The 19,919-nt window shown below is 44.1% G+C and overlaps 7 protein-coding genes across 7 annotated transcripts; 2 read left to right on the top strand and 5 right to left on the bottom strand.

Moving 5' to 3' along the window:
• Nucleotides 1-1,887: 1,887 nt before the first annotated feature.
• On the bottom strand, nt 1,888-4,963 carry BDCG_07354 (GANP domain-containing protein). Its single transcript, XM_045423146.1, has 3 exons — nt 4,478-4,963; nt 3,069-4,398; nt 1,888-3,005 (listed from the first exon to the last, which is right to left on the bottom strand). Exons 1-3 carry the CDS (start codon nt 4,533-4,535, stop codon nt 2,792-2,794), a joined length of 1,602 nt encoding a protein of 533 aa, XP_045278606.1. The 5' UTR covers nt 4,536-4,963; the 3' UTR covers nt 1,888-2,791.
• A 115-nt stretch (nt 4,964-5,078) lies between these two features.
• BDCG_17500 (ESCRT-II subunit protein VPS36) lies at nt 5,079-11,184 on the top strand (the record flags this gene model as incomplete). The annotated part of the gene is made up of 4 exons (XM_045426613.1): nt 5,079-5,179; nt 5,252-5,387; nt 5,455-7,188; nt 7,972-11,184. The coding sequence occupies 4 exons, from the start codon at nt 5,079-5,081 to the stop codon at nt 11,164-11,166; spliced, it is 5,166 nt and encodes a 1,721-aa protein (XP_045282088.1). The 3' UTR covers nt 11,167-11,184.
• A 1,390-nt stretch (nt 11,185-12,574) lies between these two features.
• Nucleotides 12,575-14,069, bottom strand: BDCG_17499 (uncharacterized protein). The gene has a single exon (XM_045426612.1). The coding sequence runs from the start codon at nt 13,608-13,610 to the stop codon at nt 13,092-13,094; it is 519 nt and encodes a 172-aa protein (XP_045282087.1). The 5' UTR covers nt 13,611-14,069; the 3' UTR covers nt 12,575-13,091.
• Nucleotides 14,070-14,169: 100 nt separating this feature from the next.
• On the bottom strand, nt 14,170-14,626 carry BDCG_17498 (uncharacterized protein; the record flags this gene model as incomplete). The annotated part of the gene is made up of 2 exons (XM_045426611.1): nt 14,170-14,478; nt 14,531-14,626. The coding sequence occupies 2 exons, from the start codon at nt 14,624-14,626 to the stop codon at nt 14,170-14,172; spliced, it is 405 nt and encodes a 134-aa protein (XP_045282086.1).
• Nucleotides 14,627-15,519: 893 nt separating this feature from the next.
• Nucleotides 15,520-15,876, top strand: BDCG_07350 (uncharacterized protein; the record flags this gene model as incomplete). Its single annotated transcript, XM_045423145.1, has 1 exon — nt 15,520-15,876. The coding sequence occupies one exon, from the start codon at nt 15,520-15,522 to the stop codon at nt 15,874-15,876; it is 357 nt and encodes a 118-aa protein (XP_045278605.1).
• A 665-nt stretch (nt 15,877-16,541) lies between these two features.
• On the bottom strand, nt 16,542-17,942 carry BDCG_17497 (uncharacterized protein). Its single transcript, XM_045426610.1, has 3 exons — nt 17,919-17,942; nt 17,247-17,517; nt 16,542-17,178 (listed from the first exon to the last, which is right to left on the bottom strand). Exons 2-3 carry the CDS (start codon nt 17,338-17,340, stop codon nt 17,039-17,041), a joined length of 234 nt encoding a protein of 77 aa, XP_045282085.1. The 5' UTR covers nt 17,341-17,517; nt 17,919-17,942; the 3' UTR covers nt 16,542-17,038.
• Nucleotides 17,499-18,978, bottom strand: BDCG_17496 (uncharacterized protein). The gene has a single exon (XM_045426609.1). It carries the CDS (start codon nt 18,469-18,471, stop codon nt 18,196-18,198), a length of 276 nt encoding a protein of 91 aa, XP_045282084.1. The 5' UTR covers nt 18,472-18,978; the 3' UTR covers nt 17,499-18,195.
• Nucleotides 18,979-19,919: the final 941 nt, after the last annotated feature.

Raw genomic sequence — 19,919 nt, 5'->3', positions numbered from 1 at the left:
ATTTATCTGAAATTCTGTAGATATATTTTTAACAGTGTGTTGAATACTTATTTCTGATTAATAGAAATGATTTTATATTCAAAATAGCTGTAGTTTATTCAATGATAGCTCACACAGAAAGTATTTATTCTGAAAATAAAATATAAATGAAATCTATCAGATACACTGATTAATTATGTTCAGAAGTCTTCTGAAATATAAAAGTATTCATTATATAGTAATATAAAAGAATTAATAATATATATAAAGAAGATATTAACTTATTATTCTTCTTTTCTTTTCTTTCTTCTTTCTTCTCACAATCATATTATAATGTAAATATTGATTTATCAGCTCACTCAGCTCATTCAGTCTTTTCTCATCTTTAGTAAGATTAGTATTCTTTAGTAAGATTAGTATTCTGTCAGTTACAATAGAAAGCTTTAAGAATCAAAAGTTCTAATATAAGATACTGTATATGCACAGTACAGTAAGAAAATTATTATAAAGAAGAAGAAAATTATTATTAAAAAGATAAAATTAAATATTAAAAATACAAAGCTTGCTATCTAGTAAAAGATCTTGAGATCAGTTAATAATTATTATAAGAGTTAAAAAGTAATAATAAAGAATCTTATAAACTTGATTAACAGTGTTAGAAAGAAAGTACAGTGTATTTTTATTAAAATATATGAAATAATAAATCAATTTAAAACAATTGTCAAACTTCTCAGTAATACAGTTAATGAGAGTAGTAGTGATAAGAAATCTATTAATAGTGATAATTTTCTTTCTCTTCTTATAACTCTTACTAATCTCTCTATCACTGCTATTAATTCTCTCTCTCTCTTCTTCTTTAATCTTTTAACTCTGATGAGTGTTCTGAGTTCTCAGACTTATAAAATAATCACTGAAATAGTAAGTTAGAGTCAATGAATTAATTCTCAGATTTATTCAGAAGTTAATAATTATATAGATTTTTAAATACTCAGCTCTCAATCACTCTGAAATCCTCACTCTTAAATAATATATGATTGATGACAGTGCTTTTCAGATAATAACTAGTTCAGAAACTTCAATTCTAATTCACAGATTTAATAAGATGATTAATAATAAGGCTATGACTGAAAATGAAGACTAATTCTGATACTTCAGAAGATTGATTTTCAATAGAGAATTATCTCAGTAAATGAGACATTTTTGATAATTAGTGATTACATAGATAAAAATCAGTGACACTGTTAATACAATAATGATTTTTTTCTGTTCATACTCTATTTACTGTGATTTCACAGTTCATTCATTATTATACTATGATTTACAGTTCAGCGGCCGTGTCGCTGATTGACACGGTGAAACAATCATAATCCGGTTGTATAATAAGTCTACGTTCTTCCCGTAAGAATAGTTTCACCTTAGGTAGATTACACGTATACCACAACATTATCCTCTAACAATATAAGAATGCAGAGATTACTTATGAACTTATTATAAAAGTCTGTAGTGAGTTGATTGATTTTGAAATTAACAGAGTTCTTTTTAATTTATAATAAACAGCTGCAGAATCACTAATACAGTATTTCAGAATATAATTAGATCTTCAATTTAAGCATGAAGTGTAAGAATTTGATTTTTTAAAAATATAGTGAATTCTTATATGCAAGAAGAGACATAATCTGATGAAGATGATATAATAGAGTAGTTGATTATATTATTGAGATCTAGCTATTATGCGGCCTTTTATGTGTGACAGGCGTTTGCCAAGTGATCAGCGAACACCTTGCTTAGGTGAAAGCAGTCGGCCTGTAGAGAGGGAATCCGACATAGATAATTTTTTTTAATAAATAAAAAAAGTAATTTTAATATATCAAGATATTAAAGTTACATTCTTGATGAAAAATTGTGTTGTGATGATAATTACACTGTGATGAGATGCATCAACTACAGAAGTGATGAGGCTAGTGAAAGCATGTGTATTTCTTATCATCATACGTCTTACTCAATCTAGAACCAAAGGTTTTACTCAAATGAAATGACTCAACACGGGCCACAGTTGTATATTTGAGATATTCAATTCTTGAAAATAATAAGCTCCTTAGTATTATATATATAGATATATATAAAAAAAAGTTTTCAGTGAATCAGAGGAAAATATACAGAAATAAAGTTGGTTATCTCGAGACCCAAAGCACTCCCGCCACGAAATGCAGGCACCGGAAAAGCTCGCCAGAGAAATGAAAAGTCAGTAACGACCACCCACTCGATACACCCCAAGCACCCCAAGCGCCTAACTCCGGTACGAAAGCGGTATTATATAAAAATCATGCGAAATCCGAATGAAGAAACTGTTAGGATTCGATTGAAGGGTATATTGGGTACCCAAAAGTGCCGATAGCCTGGTGAAAAACATAAAACGAAAAACGCAAAAGATTTCCGTGAGGTCGCGTGTCCCAAATGCATAACCGATCGATCGTCAGATGTAACAGTATGGCGATAATCCATGGATAGGCTTAGGGTTAAAATATATGCACGAGGGATGGATATAGGCTTCGAGAGACACGGAGTGTAAGATAGAGAAAATTAGAAGACAAGAAAAAGTGAAAAAAAGAAATCCACGGCGATGACAAGCCGCAGAAGTAGGTAAGAGAAGAAATAGAAATACGATGGACGATTTGACCGGTGTATAGGTCGGGATACGGCCCAATAGAAGACGGAATGTGCGAAACAAGAATGGAAGTTGGAAGGGGGTGGCGGTGTGTCATGAACTGAACAATGGAGAAATCCTTGCTTTAGGAAGGATCAAGCGGGTTGGTTAGATCTGCCCTTTTATATCGACCACTTTGTGAGCTTCCGCTTTAGCCAGTTCGAAAACCTGCCCGGCTTTCCCGGTAAGGAGCTTAACCCCATCAGGTTTTTCCTGGAGCAAATCCTCTGGAGCATGGTCCAATATAAATCGGGCGGCCTGTTCATCGGACTCAAAACCAAGTTCTTCAGTAATAAATCTTATCTTCACCTCAGGTTTATACCTAATTGCAATCGTTAGATTAGCATGAGCTTTTCAGCTTTGGAGGAATAACAGGATTACTCACGCTCTACAAATACACGCAAGTGCCGCAAGACGCTCGCGGTCAACAAACATGTCCATAAGGTATGCTCCCATGTTCGGCGTATCCAGATAAAGTTGAAAGAATCTATGGTAATTCCCCAATGCTAGAGCTGATCGAACATCAAGGGCATGCTTCACAGCAGGATCCAGTTTGTCTGCAGGGGTTAGATCTGCCAAAGCGTCGTTGATGGCCGTCTGATTGCGGGTATGGATAAAATAGAGAATGCGATAGGCCATAAATTCCATGGGATGTCCTCCAAGATTTTGCGAATACAATGCTCGCAGTTGCGTCTGGCATTGATTATACTCACCAAGGTCCCCTTTTTCTAAAGCAATCCTGGCGTGTATCTCGTACACGTTCACTGTAAACTCATTTTTGATGTGCTGGACGGTCAAATCCTGGCGCATAGACTTAAACTGATCGCAAACATAGGTATAGTTATTCTCGAGACGCCACTTTTTCTTCAATAAATCGAGCATCTTTTTCAGCACGGGCAAAGGACGAACAGTATCAGGATTGGGGGCCGAAGTCAATCGGAAATAATTTTTCTCCAACATTTGGCACCGTCCGATGACAGGTCCTCCACCCACATCCGGTGATTCATCGCGGGAGGAGCTCCCAGTCTGAGGAGACTGGTAACCTGAACGCAAATCCTCAAAGCGTCGTTTCCGCAGCTCCAGGTTATTTTTGAACTTACTTGTATTTTTGCTGTTGCTGTTAGAGTTGTTGCTATCTATCCGTCGTCGCTTATCAGTTGTGGAAGGGTAACTAATACGGTCTTCAAAGCCATTGCGTGTGTTAGTTTTTCTCCAAGGTGGAATATGTTCCGCCTCGTCATCTTCTGCGCTGAATTCTGACGACTTCCTCTTGTTTGGAGATTCTTCCTTCGCTTTCTCTTGTTTCTGCTGACGAAGTTCTTGCGACTTCGCAGACCATGACGATTGCAAGGAAGCAACAGAAGCAGAAGTGAGAATCTTATTTCGCTCATTCTGAATCATTTGTTGCGGCAACGGCAAGTTCTCCCAATCAACATTGTGAAGGTTACCACTTTCAGCGGCTTCGGTGATAACTTGCTTGAGCTTTTGCTCCATGTCCATCCGACTGACGCTCGCGATTTGGAACTCAGGGACGAAGCTGCGTTGGACATATTGGCGAACAGCCGGAGGCCAGTCAATTTTCGACTTCCCGGCCTTGGGATCTGTTGATTTCGGCGATGATAGCTCTCTTGACTCTGTTTTCGCGACGGTGGTAGGTTCAGGAGCATGGTGGGCGAGGCTCCGGCGTGCTTGGACAGGAATGTACGCTGGCGAAGCTAGAACATATGATCTCATTAGCCACGCCATGAAATGCTATATTTCATCACAAGAAATAAGCTGGAGCCAAAGACTTACCATTTGATGAATAAGCAGGCGCAGCAGTTGCTCGCCATGGTGGTGGAGCTGTACTCATGGTGAAAAAGGACTGATTGTCCAGCGGCAAAAGTTGTAACAAGTTGACAGGCGATCGAAGAAACTACGAGCGGAAGGAAGTCAAGGAATACACAGTGAATACCTTTTCTTTCCTTCAGAGAAAAACAGAGAAAAAAAAGAGAGCGGGAGGGAGTGTAGATATAGATGAGGGGTCCTACAGAGGTTGATGTTGGTGAGTTGTTGGAGAGGAGAACTCGCGGCGTTCAAAGTGAGGCGGATTCGCTTAGCATGCTGGTTCGGGCAGGAGCACGTGGTTGGTTATGTAAGTGGAGGAGCGCTTATCTAATCGTTAACTTATCTCGTTCGTGCCTTGCTTTCCGCTTCCAGCTTGCTACCAACCAGAAGACGACGACGACGACGTATGATAATGACAATTACAAGATGATAACAACAGCAAGTAAGCCTCGGAGCGGTTGAGAAAACATTAGCCACTCTCCTCTTTTCCACTGATACGATGGTGTAATTGCATTTGGCGAGGCCAATGATGATGCATTTGCTCCCATCCTTACCAAAACCCGGCTAGATGTTCTTCAACGCGCTGGATCTTACCACTGCCCTCCGCCCGTCACTGTTACCAGATGAGACTCTTCTCTTTGTGCAGGATCAGGTAGGGTTGTATGAAGGGTAAGTCTGCAAAATCCTACTGAGAAACGAAATTCCCAGCGCGATCAATTAACCCGGTACCTCCACATGTAGGAAATACAAGATCCCAAATTACCAGTCTGGCCATGCCTATCTCACGTCGCATCGGATATGCTATGTCGACGACGACCAGCCTCGAAAATACTCCGTTGCGCTGGAGTTGAAATATGTGGATCGCGTTGAATATCAGGTCCGAACATCTTCCAAATCCGATGGTTAACATGGTACGCAATCTCTGACTTTTAGCAACTTCACAGGCAGGTTTCTTGAAATCGTCACCTAAAATAACGATATACCCAAAACAATCAAAACGGGGCCTTGGTCAAAACCGTAACTCCCCTGGAGATTCGGTTACTCCACAAGGAACGAAGTCTGGCTCACCAGGAATCCCATCTTCTCCGCTTGCCCGGAGTGGCAGTCCGTTTCACTCACAAAATGCCTCTGCTGCGAGGATCTCTAGTGCAACATGGGTTTGCCCTATATGCACATACTCAAACTCTCTGCCTTCGAACTTTGATCCTGCAACCGCGAATGCCTCGATGGCGCTGCCACCATGCCTGGCTTGCGGTATAAAACCTCCCTTTACCACAATTTTGAAAGCGGCAATTTCATCTGCATCTGCGTCTGTACCTAGCCATGGAGCGTCCAGCACTTCCTCTTCGACATTTGCTTCGTCATTAGGAAGCCAACATAATTTGAGTAGACCTGGAAGGAACGGAGATTCGCTATTCCCCTTCAACCCTTCCCACATTCCTACTTCTTCGTCAGCCGATTCAGGGATTGCTTGCCCAAGATGTACCTTTGCAAACCACCCTTCCTTATTAGAATGTGAAATATGTGGTGCACCCCTGAAAAAATTAGATCACACTGCCAGTGTCCAAACCCCAGATCGCTCGGGTTCACCAGCCCCATTTTTCGGAACCACCAACCTAGATAACACCGAAGTATACGATAGCGTCAAATTATCCTTCCGCCGAGGTGGTGAGAAGATGTTTCACGAAAGACTCAGAAGTGCCTTGGTCCAACGAAAATGGATTCTCCATGATGCCCCACCTGTCCCGAGGGGTACCCCTTCCCCCGCATCTTCCATGCCAGGCAGCGATCCCAACACCCCCAGCCAACGTTCCTCACGTCCTGCGGTTGGGATTGCGGGGCTCGAGCGTCGTGGCCTCGAGGTCCGACAGAACAATCAAGTTGTGCTTGGCAGTGCCTTCGAGGACCTTGAAGCGCTAATGGCATCAGCGAAGGAAATTGTCGCGCTGGCTGAAAGTTTCGCTGCGGAATCTGACCTTGGGTCAAACAGCGGCGGTTCATCTGAAGCAAACACCGTCCTCTCGCAATCCGCCGCTGCCCTTGGCATGACTACTACGAAAGACATGCTAGGCCCCGGCGGCGGTTCAGAATCCTTATATCTGTCTGAGCTCTCTCGCAACCTCGCAGAGTACCTAACAGATGATCGCAAAGGCATCCTCCGCCGCGAAGGCGGTATCATGAGTCTAATCGACCTGTGGGCCGTATTCAACCGTAGCCGCAACGGAGTCGAACTCGTAAGTCCGTCCGATTTCCAGAAGGCTGCTGAGTTGTGGGAGAAACTTAGGCTCCCTGTGCGTCTGCGTCGCTTCAAGAGCGGGCTGCTTGTCGTCCAGCGTTTTGATTGGACGGATGAAAAGACGATTAAGCAGTTGAAGGCGTGGTTTGAGGAACTACGGGCTACAGCCGTGGCTGAGGAGGTTGTTCCTTGGGATTGGGGCGTGTATGGTAAAGGAGTCACGGCGCAGGAGGCCGCAGAGCGGTTTGGGTGGAGTGTTGGTGTCGCTGCGGAGGAGCTGGAGATGGCTGAGGATAAGGGATTTCTCTGTAGGGAGGAAGGTATTGAAGGATTGCGGTTTTGGTGTAATCATATTGTTGATACGGATAGTTTTGAGGGGATGGGCATTGTTGGTGGACTTGGGTCATCCTTTTCTCAGCTGTCTATGAATTCAAATTTTCAGGTAGGGTTGTGAATAGATTTGGATGAATGGATGGATAGATGAGTGGAATGAGAATCTAGGTTAAAAGGTGGTGATGCCCCATCCTGCATTTATCTTCTTTTGGTCTTAGAGGAACACTTTGCTAGGCTTGGAAATAACAATGAAAACACAACTGTTGCTTAGGTTCAACCAAAGCTACGTTTTATTCTAATAGATATCGAGGAAGGAAACTGTCGATTCAACTATACGGGACAACAAATGAAGCCAGAAGATCTCCTTTTCTCCCTACTCACATAATTTTATATCACTTCTACACTCCTTACCCTCTTTCCATTCCGCCCTCTCTAGCTTAGATGATGCCTCCCCATCACCTTGTTAACAATTCTAATGGTCATCTTCAGCAAATCTCCTGACCTGTGCAAATATTCACAAAGCACGAGGTTGCCATATACAGCTGAACTACTAGTTAACTAAGTTTAGGTAAAATGTGAAATGTTGAGTTTGAAGGCTTTTGCTCTCAGATCTTCTCTTTTATATATAACTATAGAGTTTGCCTTGCCTGAGCGGGGTTGGGGCCTGATGATGTCATCCCCGGGAAGCTCTCCTCGCGTTCCGCCATTCGACTTCATCCGTGTCCAGATTCCCCAACTCCCTAGTTGTGATATCATATCACTTGTTGACGACAGAGGAGACAGGTCAGCCATCTATTGTTTGGCAAGAATGTGACATGGTCTATGCCAATTCTCTGGTGGGAATCGCAGCCATCTAGTTTGACTGACTGATTGGTGCTCGAGCAAACAACAGACTAAGTTACCTTACAAATATAACATGGCTTCATCAGCTCTTTTCTCGAGTCGTCGTGCTCTCCGGCATCCAATATCGTCTGTATCCCCACGCTCCTATCCGCAGCTACTGGCTCCGGCCATTTCCTTAACATCCGAAACCTTCCGCTCTCCAGCCTATCTCCACTCACGCCAGCAGAGATCGCTATTTTGGTGGTCTCACCATCACGACCCAGAATGGTTATCACAAGGGAAATCCAGGTTGCGGAGGCTGATGGAGAAAGAAAGGGAAATGCAGTCGTTCTACAACAAATACATCAGACATGTTGGGCGGCGACGACCATACATATATCAGAGCTGGAGAAGCACCAAGTCCCATGACCCCAAGCAAGCTAGCCGTTTTCACAGACGGTGTGATGTATACGACGATCTCGGGCAAGGTATGAAGAAAGGGAATGAGTGGGGGAAACCTTGGGTGGCGAATGAGGGTGGAGCTAAGAACGGATTCGAGGACCTTGGAGAGAAAAACGGTTTCGACTCTTGGGAGAGCAAAGAGAGCGAATTTGGAGAGTCTATGCGACGAGAGTCTGAGCAGCGTTTTAAGGAATTTCAAAAAGCTATCAATCACGATCCTTATGGATTCATATTTGGGAGGCGGTTGCAGCCGTTTCCATTTGGTTTGAAAGAGGGATTTTGGTCATCGTTTTATAAGTCATTGTTTGCCGGTGAGAGGCCTACAAGCCACAGTCAACGTCCAAGCTCCTCAGAGGACACTCGAGAGGCTCCGACAAATGGAGGAACAGAACCAGCTCCTACGACGTCGCCTGAGATGAAGGTCAACGAGGATCACTCGCGATCGTCCAACCTTATGACAGAAGCTGCATTTGAATTTGATCCCATCAGTGGCAGGATGGTTCCTACAAGGACCAAAACGACTGACAGCGAGACTGATGATTCTTCTCCAATAATCCTTTCAAACCCGCGAGATGGCGAGGCGGAAGTAGAACCTTGCCACGAGCAATCCTATTCCAAACTGACACCAAGCATAAACACAGAAGAGTTAGTCCCCATTGAACCTGAGCTGCGCGCCTCCGGGGAGGCAATCCCTCCCAATGGTACAAGCGATCAAGCTCATTCCAAACCATCCCAAAACATCAATTTCGAGGAGCCCGGCTCCGTCAAAGCCAAGCAGTCTGAATCCAGTGAAATAAGTGCTACCGAAAATGCTACAACTGAGACACGTCAAACCGATGTAGGCGAAAAGTTTGACACAGAAGGGTCAGTTGTTGAGCCCTGTCGACCCGACGCGGGACAAGCAGCCCTCGGTGACGATGCAAAGGATGCCCTCAAACCAGATGCGAGAGCCCTGAGCGGGGCAGAGAAGCCAGCTGATACGAATGTAGCTACATCCAACAACACAGCTACGCTTGACGAAAGGAATCAAGCATCGAAGCCCAGTTCTGCCAGACTTGGTGAGGAGGGTAAAGCGTCCCTAGCCACTGACTGGGAATCATACCAGCGCTTCATCCCTAGATGGAAGAGGTCTGTTGAAAATACTGGGCGCCTTCCAAAGGAATTGGAGGGGATGTCTCATTCAGAATTTTTACGGCATATCGAGGCTCTTGAGGCCCCAAGCGCATCACCGGTCTGTGAGATTTACCAAAAAGCGTACGATGTCAGTGAGGGCAGCGGAACGAAAGAAGACGTGAATCAACTGCGTGCGAGTGACATCCGCGCCTCTTATGTAACTCGGGCGGAGCGCCAAAATGATGCCGAAAACGCTTATGAGGCCCTTCAAGGCGCTGATTGTGGCCTGGATGTTGACGAGTTGCGCTGGAAACTTCGCCCGGACAATAATAGGGGTACTCGCAATGATGAAACAGTGCAAGATTCTGTTCCCAGTGCAAGGCTAGCAGCAGACCCAATACTGCAAGCAGTCAACTCGCTAGTTTACGACGATAGTACTAGAGGGACAGAGCGCGGCCAAGTCACTGATATGCGTAACATAGGCAGCGTTGGTGATACATCTACCGCTGTTGGCGGCTCTAGACAAGATGAGATCCACCCTGTCTTTGGGATAAAAACTACCGACGCGAACCGTCACAGTGAAATTGCTAGTGTTGCAAGAGAGCTTCGAGAAATCAAAGAGGCTACAAATTCGATGAAGGCACTTTTGACAGAGTATCATCGTCCATTGGAGGCAATGGTTGACACTAGTTCCCAGAACAATAATGCCGCCACCTCATCGGAGATGGTGAATGCGATAGAAGAGTACGAGAAGCAGATAGCCAACATTGGTGAGACTCTGAGTGATGTCAAAAACATCAACATCTCCATCGCCTGTCTCTTAACAGAACTTGGTGAAATAAAATCAATTAGGGAGGAAGGTGTGAAAAAGGCACGTCTAGGCCAGAATGTCTCGCGATCTTCACGCTCCAACCAATCTCAATACAGAGTCCTAGCGTACGACTCCCTAACAATGGAAGTGAAGGACGTAGGCATTTCATCTGGCCATACAGGCTCAGGGGAGATAGCGCAACAGCTTCACCCCACAGAAGCGCTTTCGCGCCTGAATAACCCTTCGCGGTTCCTTGACCATTTCCCGCGTCTAGAAGCACAGGGATATGAAATTGTTTCCGGTGGCGGCGATATTCTCATTTTCAAGAGGGTGGGAGGGTGGAAGTTTGAGGGTGGGGGTGAAGATGTGCCTGGTAATTTTAAGACAGCGATTCCGGATGCCACCGAATTGAAGAAAGGCGATAGTGGTGCTAATGCTACGTATGCTGACGGGGATGCTATGCTGCACTCTCCAGCGTGGGCAGCACAACTTGAAAAGGAAGCTATCGATCAATTTGAGTCTGGGATGGTAGCGGCCCCGGTTAGCATATCTACCACCCCGGTTGGTAAAGAAGCGTCCACACGACGCGTTTCTGATGAAGCAAATCAACCGAGATATGATTCTGAAGACACAAAGCAACAGCAACAACAGCAGCAGCAGCAGCAGCAGCAGCAACAGCAACATTCTTCCGCTCAACCCCCTCCACCAAAAATTGAAAAGCGCCGTCCATTCCTGCGCAAAGCCATGCGCCGTGTTTTGCTGACAGGTGGCGTAGCTGCGGGCACTTGCTATGCTCTCGGGGTAGTTGCTGAGTATTTCCGCACAGGCGGGCAGGATGGTCTGGGTCCGCAGGGGTTCACGGGCCTGGAGGGTCGGTAAGGGCAGGGCTGCATGCCCTGATGCGGCCTTAACTACCACTCTTTTGGTAATTTTTTTGTTGGAAGCAACATGTATCCTCTTGCGTATTATTGTTCTTTTCTTTGGTACTGTATGTACCCTGGAAAATTTGGGTCTGATTTCTCGTCTCGTTATGAGTTAGTTAATGAGTGTATTATAACTACTATATTTGAAATTTGGAGAGTTGTTTTTGTCCTCATTTTCTATCTTTTATTTTGATTCCACGGAGATCCGGAACGAGAGCACAGAATTCCAAGAGCCGCATGGATGGATGGGTAAAAAAAAGGGAAAGAAAAAAGCCTGGACCTGCCTAAGAAATCTGCTCACATCCCTCAATCGTGAAGAAGTTCGTTCAAAAAAAATGTCCTCATCACCCAGCCCTGTAGTTACAGAACGAGCAAAGTGGTCCGCGGAAAGTGGAGGCTAAAAATTTTTCCTCCGAAACCGAGCTCTTCTCTCCCTCACAACCCTCCTTTCCCTCGGTCAGGCTACTCCCCTTTCATGGAATTATCGAATTATTAATTATAATGACAACTTGGCAGGGAGCGGAACTAACCAACAAACAAGGAAGGATTCAAAACGGGGTCTGGGGTCCTTTTTTTTTTCTTCTCTTTAATTCCATAATAATAGGCAAAACGCGAGACCGAGTTCGGTTTTCTGTAGGAAGAGGGCCTGGGCTGGGTTAGGTGGTTTGGTTGTGTTGGTTGATGTGATGACCGACTAGATCTCGATTTGGTGCTGGGTTTGCCGCGAAAACAAATTTGGGCATGGAACATATTATTATTACTGTTGCTATTATTTATTTATTTTTGCTCACTGGAGGGTAAATGGCAGAGGCGGTTGATGTGAATACTGTACTTGGCATTTAGAAAGTGTGAATAGAATGATTGTTGAGCTGAAGGATGATCTAAGTAAGATACTGAAGGCAAGCTTATTGACAAGGAGCCATCGAGGCACTCGAGGCAGCATAACTTTACACATCGTGTTGCCGAAGTAAATAGTCGGATATCATATCTGGACATTCAACGCAAGTGGCAAGGAGAGGTTCAAGGCACGGGGACGACCATTTGATTTAAATAAAATATACTTAACTCACTAACTTAACTACTTAACTTACCGGTTACTGTGGAGCCCCCGGAATCCATGTTAATATTATTGTATCAGCTGGAGCGAGATGTGAATGTGACATTTCAAGCATTGAACAAGCTCAAGGCCGCTCCTCGAAGACGGCCGTAAACGCGGCCTCGCCCTCAATCTGGAAGATCTGGTGCTCCTTGATCAGGTAGACGACGACCATTTGATCCATATTATTGCTTCCCTGCTGAGCCAGTGGCCTTGATAATATCCATTTCCTCCTCTCCCCCAGAGCTCTCTGCATTTCCGTCAGAGACCTTCTACTCCAAGAACGGATGGGGGGGGGGACCTTTTCATATGTCTATATAAGGGCGCTCATTCACACCTTTGATTGAGAAGTTTCGTACTTCACGATCAATACATGTTATATCTTATTCAGTAGTACCTTACAAACCAATTAGTACATTCATTTACCCAATATACATATTATCATATTGCTCTGGTTATCTATCCTATATACGCAAGGCTCATTCTCAGATTACACCTTGTACCAAGATTGCTATACAGCAAGTGTAATATGGCTGGATATACTATTAGAAAATGTCAAAAGACCTAAGGAATAATGTATATAATTTTCTATGTGTAATTTCATATGATCATTGCTAAATTGTAAGATTTATTCAATATAGGTTGTTGGGTGAGTGATTCAGATTAAATAGTTAACTACGTTAGGGCCATTATAACTTGTCCCCATAAACCAATGCTTGAATTCAGCACCAAGGTGGCTTTGATGAGGAGCCAGCCTCACTTCTAACTTACAGGGTTGCATTGCCCTAGAAAAGTTCTCCCACATAGTTACCGTTATCCCTTAGAGAAATCAGCCTCATTCGGGAACTTGATATGATATGGCCAAAGGTTAGAATACTTCCGACTATTCTATTCTCCTTTGCCGTTTCATAGTCTTCATGTTCAACCATTCCATCATCCACCGGTAACACCCCCTGATCCTGAGAAATTTTGAGTAATTGCCCGATACCATCCATGTTTTCTTCTTCCTTTGCGTGAAGCTTCAACCCCTCCTCTGAAAAGCTTAATGGACAAGGAACACCATTCCTAAATTCCTCCCAGTGTGCCATTAAAGATAGTAGTGATTGACGGAGAAAGAAAAGGTCGCGATTTTCCCAGACGCCGGTTACTAGCCAGACTGGCTTTCGAAGGAAGGGGGTGTGGCCTTTTGTTGTTGGAGTGCAGCCCAGCGACGAGGTGCTTTTTGATATGTTTTGAACTTCATAATACTTATGAAGAGTTTCGCTTTCTAGGTCTTTGTCAATCTGTCTCTTCCTCATCTTCATCTAGACTTTCGAAGTTGGCGGGCCTTTCTGGAACAACCCAATCATCTCTAACCGGCTTGGAATGACGGAACATTGTCGGTACACCACCATTGAAAGAACAGAGGGACAACAGCTGCCGATTGCCAATCCACTATGTAAGTGATTTCATGAGATTCAGGATCTACAAACACATTGTTGAGATGTAGGTCGGGATGCCAGAGGACAGAAGGGCTTCCTTCGCTGTTATCTAGCGGAACTAGATAGGGAGTCACATTTATGTATTGAGTACGTAGCCGAAGCGAATAGCATCTTCGGGAAGCTTATGCTCACTGCTGGATCGATAGTGGTTCATTCGAGGAGTAGCATGCGATTTGACCCACGTAATTTCATTCAACCCCATCGCCTGAGAATATTCAAGGGGGTTTCGCCTTATAGGATTGGTATCAATACCGCAAATAGGAAAAACCCTGCGGAGGTTGGAAACGGAAGGATACTCACAGGGACCGCAATCCAATTTCATTGATGCTCGGCCACTATTCCAAAGCTCCGGCGATGAGAGTGGGCCCAAGGAGAAGAACCGTTAGAGTATCTCAGGAGCAGCAGACGAGTTAACAGACAGATCTGGCGCAACTCCAGTCAACGCGAGTAAGTCCTCTTTAAAGTAGATGCATCCATGCTTCGGAAAACTAATGGAAGTCAACACATCCTCTATTTGCGCAATTTGAGTAATTATCTTGAGCTTTGGGCCCCGCGACCAATGATTCCAAAGGCTACCAAGTCGGACACCAGAGGCCTTTTCTTCAATGATATATTCTGCGCCAACAGGATTTGACGCATCGGAGGACCAAGCAAGAATCCGAGGCACTGGTATATTAAATATTTCTCGCAGCTATACATTGTTCATTTAAATGCAATGACAACAGGAGATAATTTCAACCTACAAAATGGCATGTCGCAACCTCAGATGCAGTGGTATAATGAGCAGGTCCTGCATTTGGATTTGGAAGTTTAGCCAACAACTCCACTCCATTATCCATCGTCAGAATGAATGCTTTGTTGTGTAGACCTTCTGAGCATTTCAACACCTTGGCACCTGTGTGATACTTTAGCATCCAATCTGCCGATAATCATGTTGGGGTTAGGTAGGATCTGAAATCAAACCAACAGTACCGAGCTCCATCACCAGCAATAGCAACAGCAGTATCTAAAAGTTTTGATACATTAAATTGTAGGCAATGTCTTGAGAGCTGATATTGCTCGTTGAATCTTCCAAGACTTTAGGTCAGCTTCTGGTTCTTTATCAGGCAGGTTTTATGAGAATTGAACTACCTATTACATGGCAAATTTTCCTCTTAAATGAGATGTTCTTTTAATTAAAAGTATCTGCCAAGAGAAGAGAGGGGTAAGTTCAGAATCACAAAAATACCAATATTGCCTATAGAGTAGGAATGACAGTTCTAACCATGTTGATCTGTGTGCTGAGGCAGAGTTTAGGTTGTTACTGAAAATTTAAATATTACCTCTTTTTTGAGATAGATATTCAAACTTGGCAATAATATGCTGTGAAAGAACAAAAATGATTTAGAGATCTAGATATCATGATACCTCATGATTGAACAACCTCATATGAGATTACAATGATGAAGGACAACATATATCACTTCACATATAAGAAGTGTATGTCCATTTCTTTAATCTCTACAACAATCAGCAAGTCTTCTGTTCTATAGCTAGTGCTTTCATAAACTGGCTCTGTTCACATCAGTGCATCACAATACCTCAGTGAAGTGAAGCACTTCTTCATCTAGTATTTAATTTCTCTCCAGCCTGCACTATATGATGATTGAATATCTCAGTTCTCACCAATACATTTCAACTGAGCCAGCTGAAGAAAGATTGAACATTATTTTCAGTTTTGAGCCGTTGCAGGATGCCGCAGCCCTGGACAATTTTGAAGCATCTGAGATGCGCCAGTCCGTCCGGTCACTTCTTCTTCATGCAATGCAGAGTATGTGGACAGCAACCAACTCAGCCTGTCGGAGAATTAGTGTCACCGTCAGCCCAGTTTGCAGACTTTAAACGGTACATTTGTGTAACATGTATCCGTGAATTTTCTGTGGTTCAATCCGCGGACTTTTTAGGAGGTTCGTACGTCAGCGACATCGAGATTTCAATGACCTCGACTGTCAAATGTACGAGCACGAGACGAGATATGAAACTTATGCATCAGGAATCATGGTCGCTAGACTTTGAAGAAAAAGGAGAGGAACATAGAAAAGGCGGCTAGAATAGCATCTATCGTCTTCCTAGTCAATCGAATGTTTACACATCAAATAAAAGCAATGCTTTGAAGGTTACCAACAAGACGATCTATTGGGGCGCCATGATGCAGTTGAAGTGTTAATTAATGCTTATGAACTATAGATCTTCAGGCTCTACGCTTACACTTCTTGCCCTTTCAAAGTACTGATACTTGTTGACAGAGAGATGGCGCTCTCCTCTGCAGGAATCATTCCTCTATCTTTGACCAGGAACAATTTTCTTTGACCATGGTCAGAAGCTGCTCATCCTCCTCCTCAGACCATCACCAGTCTACTTCCTCCATCCCTCAGTCTTTCTTTGTATCTCTTGATTGAACAACCAGCCCCTGGATGATCTTTTTTATTGTAGACAGCAACTTTCCCACTTGTCACAGAATAATCTGTAAGCTGCTCAACCATAGCTGAGGCAATATCAGAAGCAAGCATCAATATATTATTCATGGGGAGACCAGACCAGCCGGTACCAGTAAGTAATTCAGCTGAGCCATGTCTATTATTCTGGTTCGCAGGAGGAGGAGTGCAGCCTTTGATACTTTGAGAACTATCAGGGCTCTTTGCCCGGCTTTTGAAATGACACTATTTTGAATTTTCTGTCAGACATGCAGAGATACTTCACCACTGTTTCAGTGCTCTATCACCTGCTTCACCCTCATTTTCACTGGCAATATAATCCTCATCTTCTTCATCATCATTCTCAATATCATTGTTGTCTATATTCATTTCTGTCCTGATTGAGCTTGTCTCTGATGCTGGTCATAGACTGTTTATTGACCTCTTCATCATGGCCGGTGCATAAATGGCGATTGAAAGCAAGAGAAGATGAGGAAAGGGCTGTGAGTATCTCCACTGCCATCATGCAATGCTGTGTATGTTCTGGCTGTGATGACTGCTGCTCCTTCTCACTCTCCTCCATTTTTATCATGGGCACGCGCTCCCGCCGCGGGGATTGAGACCTAGCATTGCTATCTCAACCAGTTGGCCGGGTAGAGGAATTTGGACAAGGTATTTTTTCACCAAATCTAGTCTCCAAGGTCACTTGTATTTTTGATTGACAACATCCACCATCCTCTATGTCTGAATTGATTGTGATTGGCTGAGCTAACGGTGACTGGGTCATTGATGCAGAGACTAGCAACAGAGGCGGCGCTGTTCTATTATACCTGGAACATCCCCCTGTCTTGTATCACCCGACACTAACCCTGAGCAATTGATGTCCGCGGCTATCGATTCACCACCACCGGCCTCTTCCCAGTGTGGGGCATCAGGAACTTCAGGTAACAGAAGCGTGTCAGTTGTGGGCTGTGTATCTGACAGAAGCAAAGAGCATATGACCTACTGGCATGTTCTGATGCAGCTCTGCCTGCCTCATGCGGGTGCTGGACCTCATCACCTTCACACATTGAAGGGTCAACAGCTATGAGATCAAGCATGGCAACCTCCGTGAATGCCTGATCAAAATTGGAGCCAAGAAGTATTTCCAGAACCTACAGTTCCTATTTATTGAGGGATATTGACAGTGCTTGCAATACTGGCACGGATGATGACTGGGGTTTAGGAGGCAGAGGGAACTGGAGGGGTTTCTGGGGAAGTGACTGTGCTGATGAGGGCTTTGTGAGAAGGGAATCAGCAGGGGCAAGTCTTAGTATAGGTGATGGCAAAGTTATAGGGATAGAAGGGAGTGTAGGTTGAGGGAGGATTGGATGACAATGGGTTTTATTGAGAATATTTGTGTGTGGTGGCTTGAATGCATTGAACTTTGGAAGATTTGCATTCTGTGGGAAATGGAAAGTTATATTGTTGAGGTCCGCTGTCATCTTCAATGGTTTTTCTAGAGCTTCATCACCTGTTTAGTTCACAGTTGAAGCACACTGACTTTTCATTCATGGGAAAGAGAAACATCCAGCTGCTTATATAGACAATCCAAAATGAAAGACAAAGGCTGTGAAACTCACAATCTGTCTTGCTTAAACAATTTTCGCAAATCTAGCTGGGAAAAAGGACGCCTCACCTGATGGTCAGTTGGACCTGGCTGTAACTGCAACCAGGACTTGTGTAGCTACGTAATGCAGTTCAGCACCATGAGACACATAGGCGAAGTAACCTCCCGTTCATCGCCACCCCCGCCCTCCGCCCTTCCTCTTTCCCTCCTCCGTTTACCACCGGCAGGACTATACCATTTGACCAATCTTGTGTGAAGACTTAGAATAGAGTGGAAACACTTGAAATGCAGGGTCCAGCATCCTTTTTCCAGTGAAAGTCCAACTAACACCCACCAGGGTCTCAGATCACACAGAACCTGCTAAGAAACATATTCGCTCGTGATCGCCCGGTTTAGCCAGCGCCGTCGACCAACTTTGGAGACCACCAGGGAATATCGAAAGGCTACCGAGATTGTCCGAGGCAGAAATGACAGCTGGACCATGCCATGCCCCTTTACCCTTGACGGGTTGACGTGGGAATGCATAAGAATCTAAGCCCCTTTTTCGAATTTTCCCAGAATGGCTATGGCCTTGTGAGATATCCAAGATTCCATGATCAACGGAGCCCCAAGTCAAATGCATTGGGGGGCTGCGCCGCCGAAATTACAAGACCCGCAGATAATGAGATGAGGCAATTTTGCTATTGGTCCAAGGGAAAATCCAAAACTATTTTGGCCCCAACATGGTTCGCAATGAGAATAGCCTAGCCACCCCGCCAGAAGCTCGAGACTGGATCGACCTTTAGGTGTTGAAATATCCCACCGCGAAGAGCGATGCAAGAGATCTGAATCAAGCACGCATCGGACCGAGAGATAAGAAGAGAAAATGAAAGAATAGAGGGAGTGCAGTTCCGTCTCTAGACTCGAATGACAAGGAGGAAACCAGTATTCCGTGCTAAAATAAAGGGAGAGAAGTTGTGCAGTACAGGCTGCAATGAAGGGAATAGAGATGTAATGTAACACTATGCTTGTTGGGGCGCAGGGGGAGATACGAGAGACACGGATAGAATAGGAAATATCAAAAGGACGGGGGAGAAAGAAGTTAAAAAAGGAAGTGGAAGAGAAAGAGCGAGTTCGTGCGAGATGGGAGGTCGAGGGAGGTTGTTTATATAGATCGCCGGCGAGGAAGGTTGGTTGGATGGTGGTTTGACGAGGAGAAGGCGCCAAACCCGAAAGGGAAGCGCTAAACGCAAGGCAGACGCACTAGACCCTAAATGTGGACGCTAGACCAGAGGCGACGAGAGGCCATACCCGAAGAGGCATGGCGGGGCGGCGAAGCCGACCCACCCGCCAGCTAGGAGTATATTTATTAATACTTATACTTTATACAGAAAAAATTGAAAAATAATAAATAAATAAAATTATTACTACTGAGAAAAACTTTTAATGATATAATCAATTACAGAGTTAATTTCAATAATATAAGAGTTTAATTAAAGATTTCAATAAATTATTTTGAAGTCTAATTATAATTTACATATTACATCTCTTAGTTCAGACATTTTTCTTTTTGTTCCATCTCTGACTGATTATGATTGGCTGCTTTTGGCATTTTTCAAGGTTCCGTTCCTGAACTCAAAATGGCTTTAAAGTTCTTCCTGTAAGGCTGTAACCATACAGTACCTTTGTACGGAGCACTAGTGATACAATATAGGACAATACCGGCCCCTGGTCTAGCGCATGTGGGATGACATTGGCGTCATCTGGGCGTCATCTGAGTGTTACCTCGGACTGAGGCCCATGTCCCGTTGTAGCTAGGTTGGCGCGGGATTAAGTGGGCCACTCTGGCTTGGAAGCGGCCGGCGTTGAGCAGGTGGATTACGTAGATGCAGGGGTATTATTATTATGAATACTTGTACATGTACAAGCGTAATTATTGTATTATGATGGTGCAGGGGGCGTGTGCAATTTTAATATCACCAACTAAGGTGGTTCTTGTTTGTTCCCTTGTTCCTTGTTCACAGGATTCGTATTGGTATGGTATGGATGGTAATTTATCCCTGTTATAGAGAATGGTAACTTTATGATTGG

This window comes from Blastomyces dermatitidis, assembly GCF_000003525.1.
Source record: "Blastomyces dermatitidis ER-3 genomic scaffold supercont1.8, whole genome shotgun sequence".
Taxonomy (NCBI): domain Eukaryota; kingdom Fungi; phylum Ascomycota; class Eurotiomycetes; order Onygenales; family Ajellomycetaceae; genus Blastomyces; species Blastomyces dermatitidis.
The sequence above is the reverse complement of the archived record's forward strand: the minus strand, read 5'-3'. Positions and strand labels throughout refer to the sequence as shown.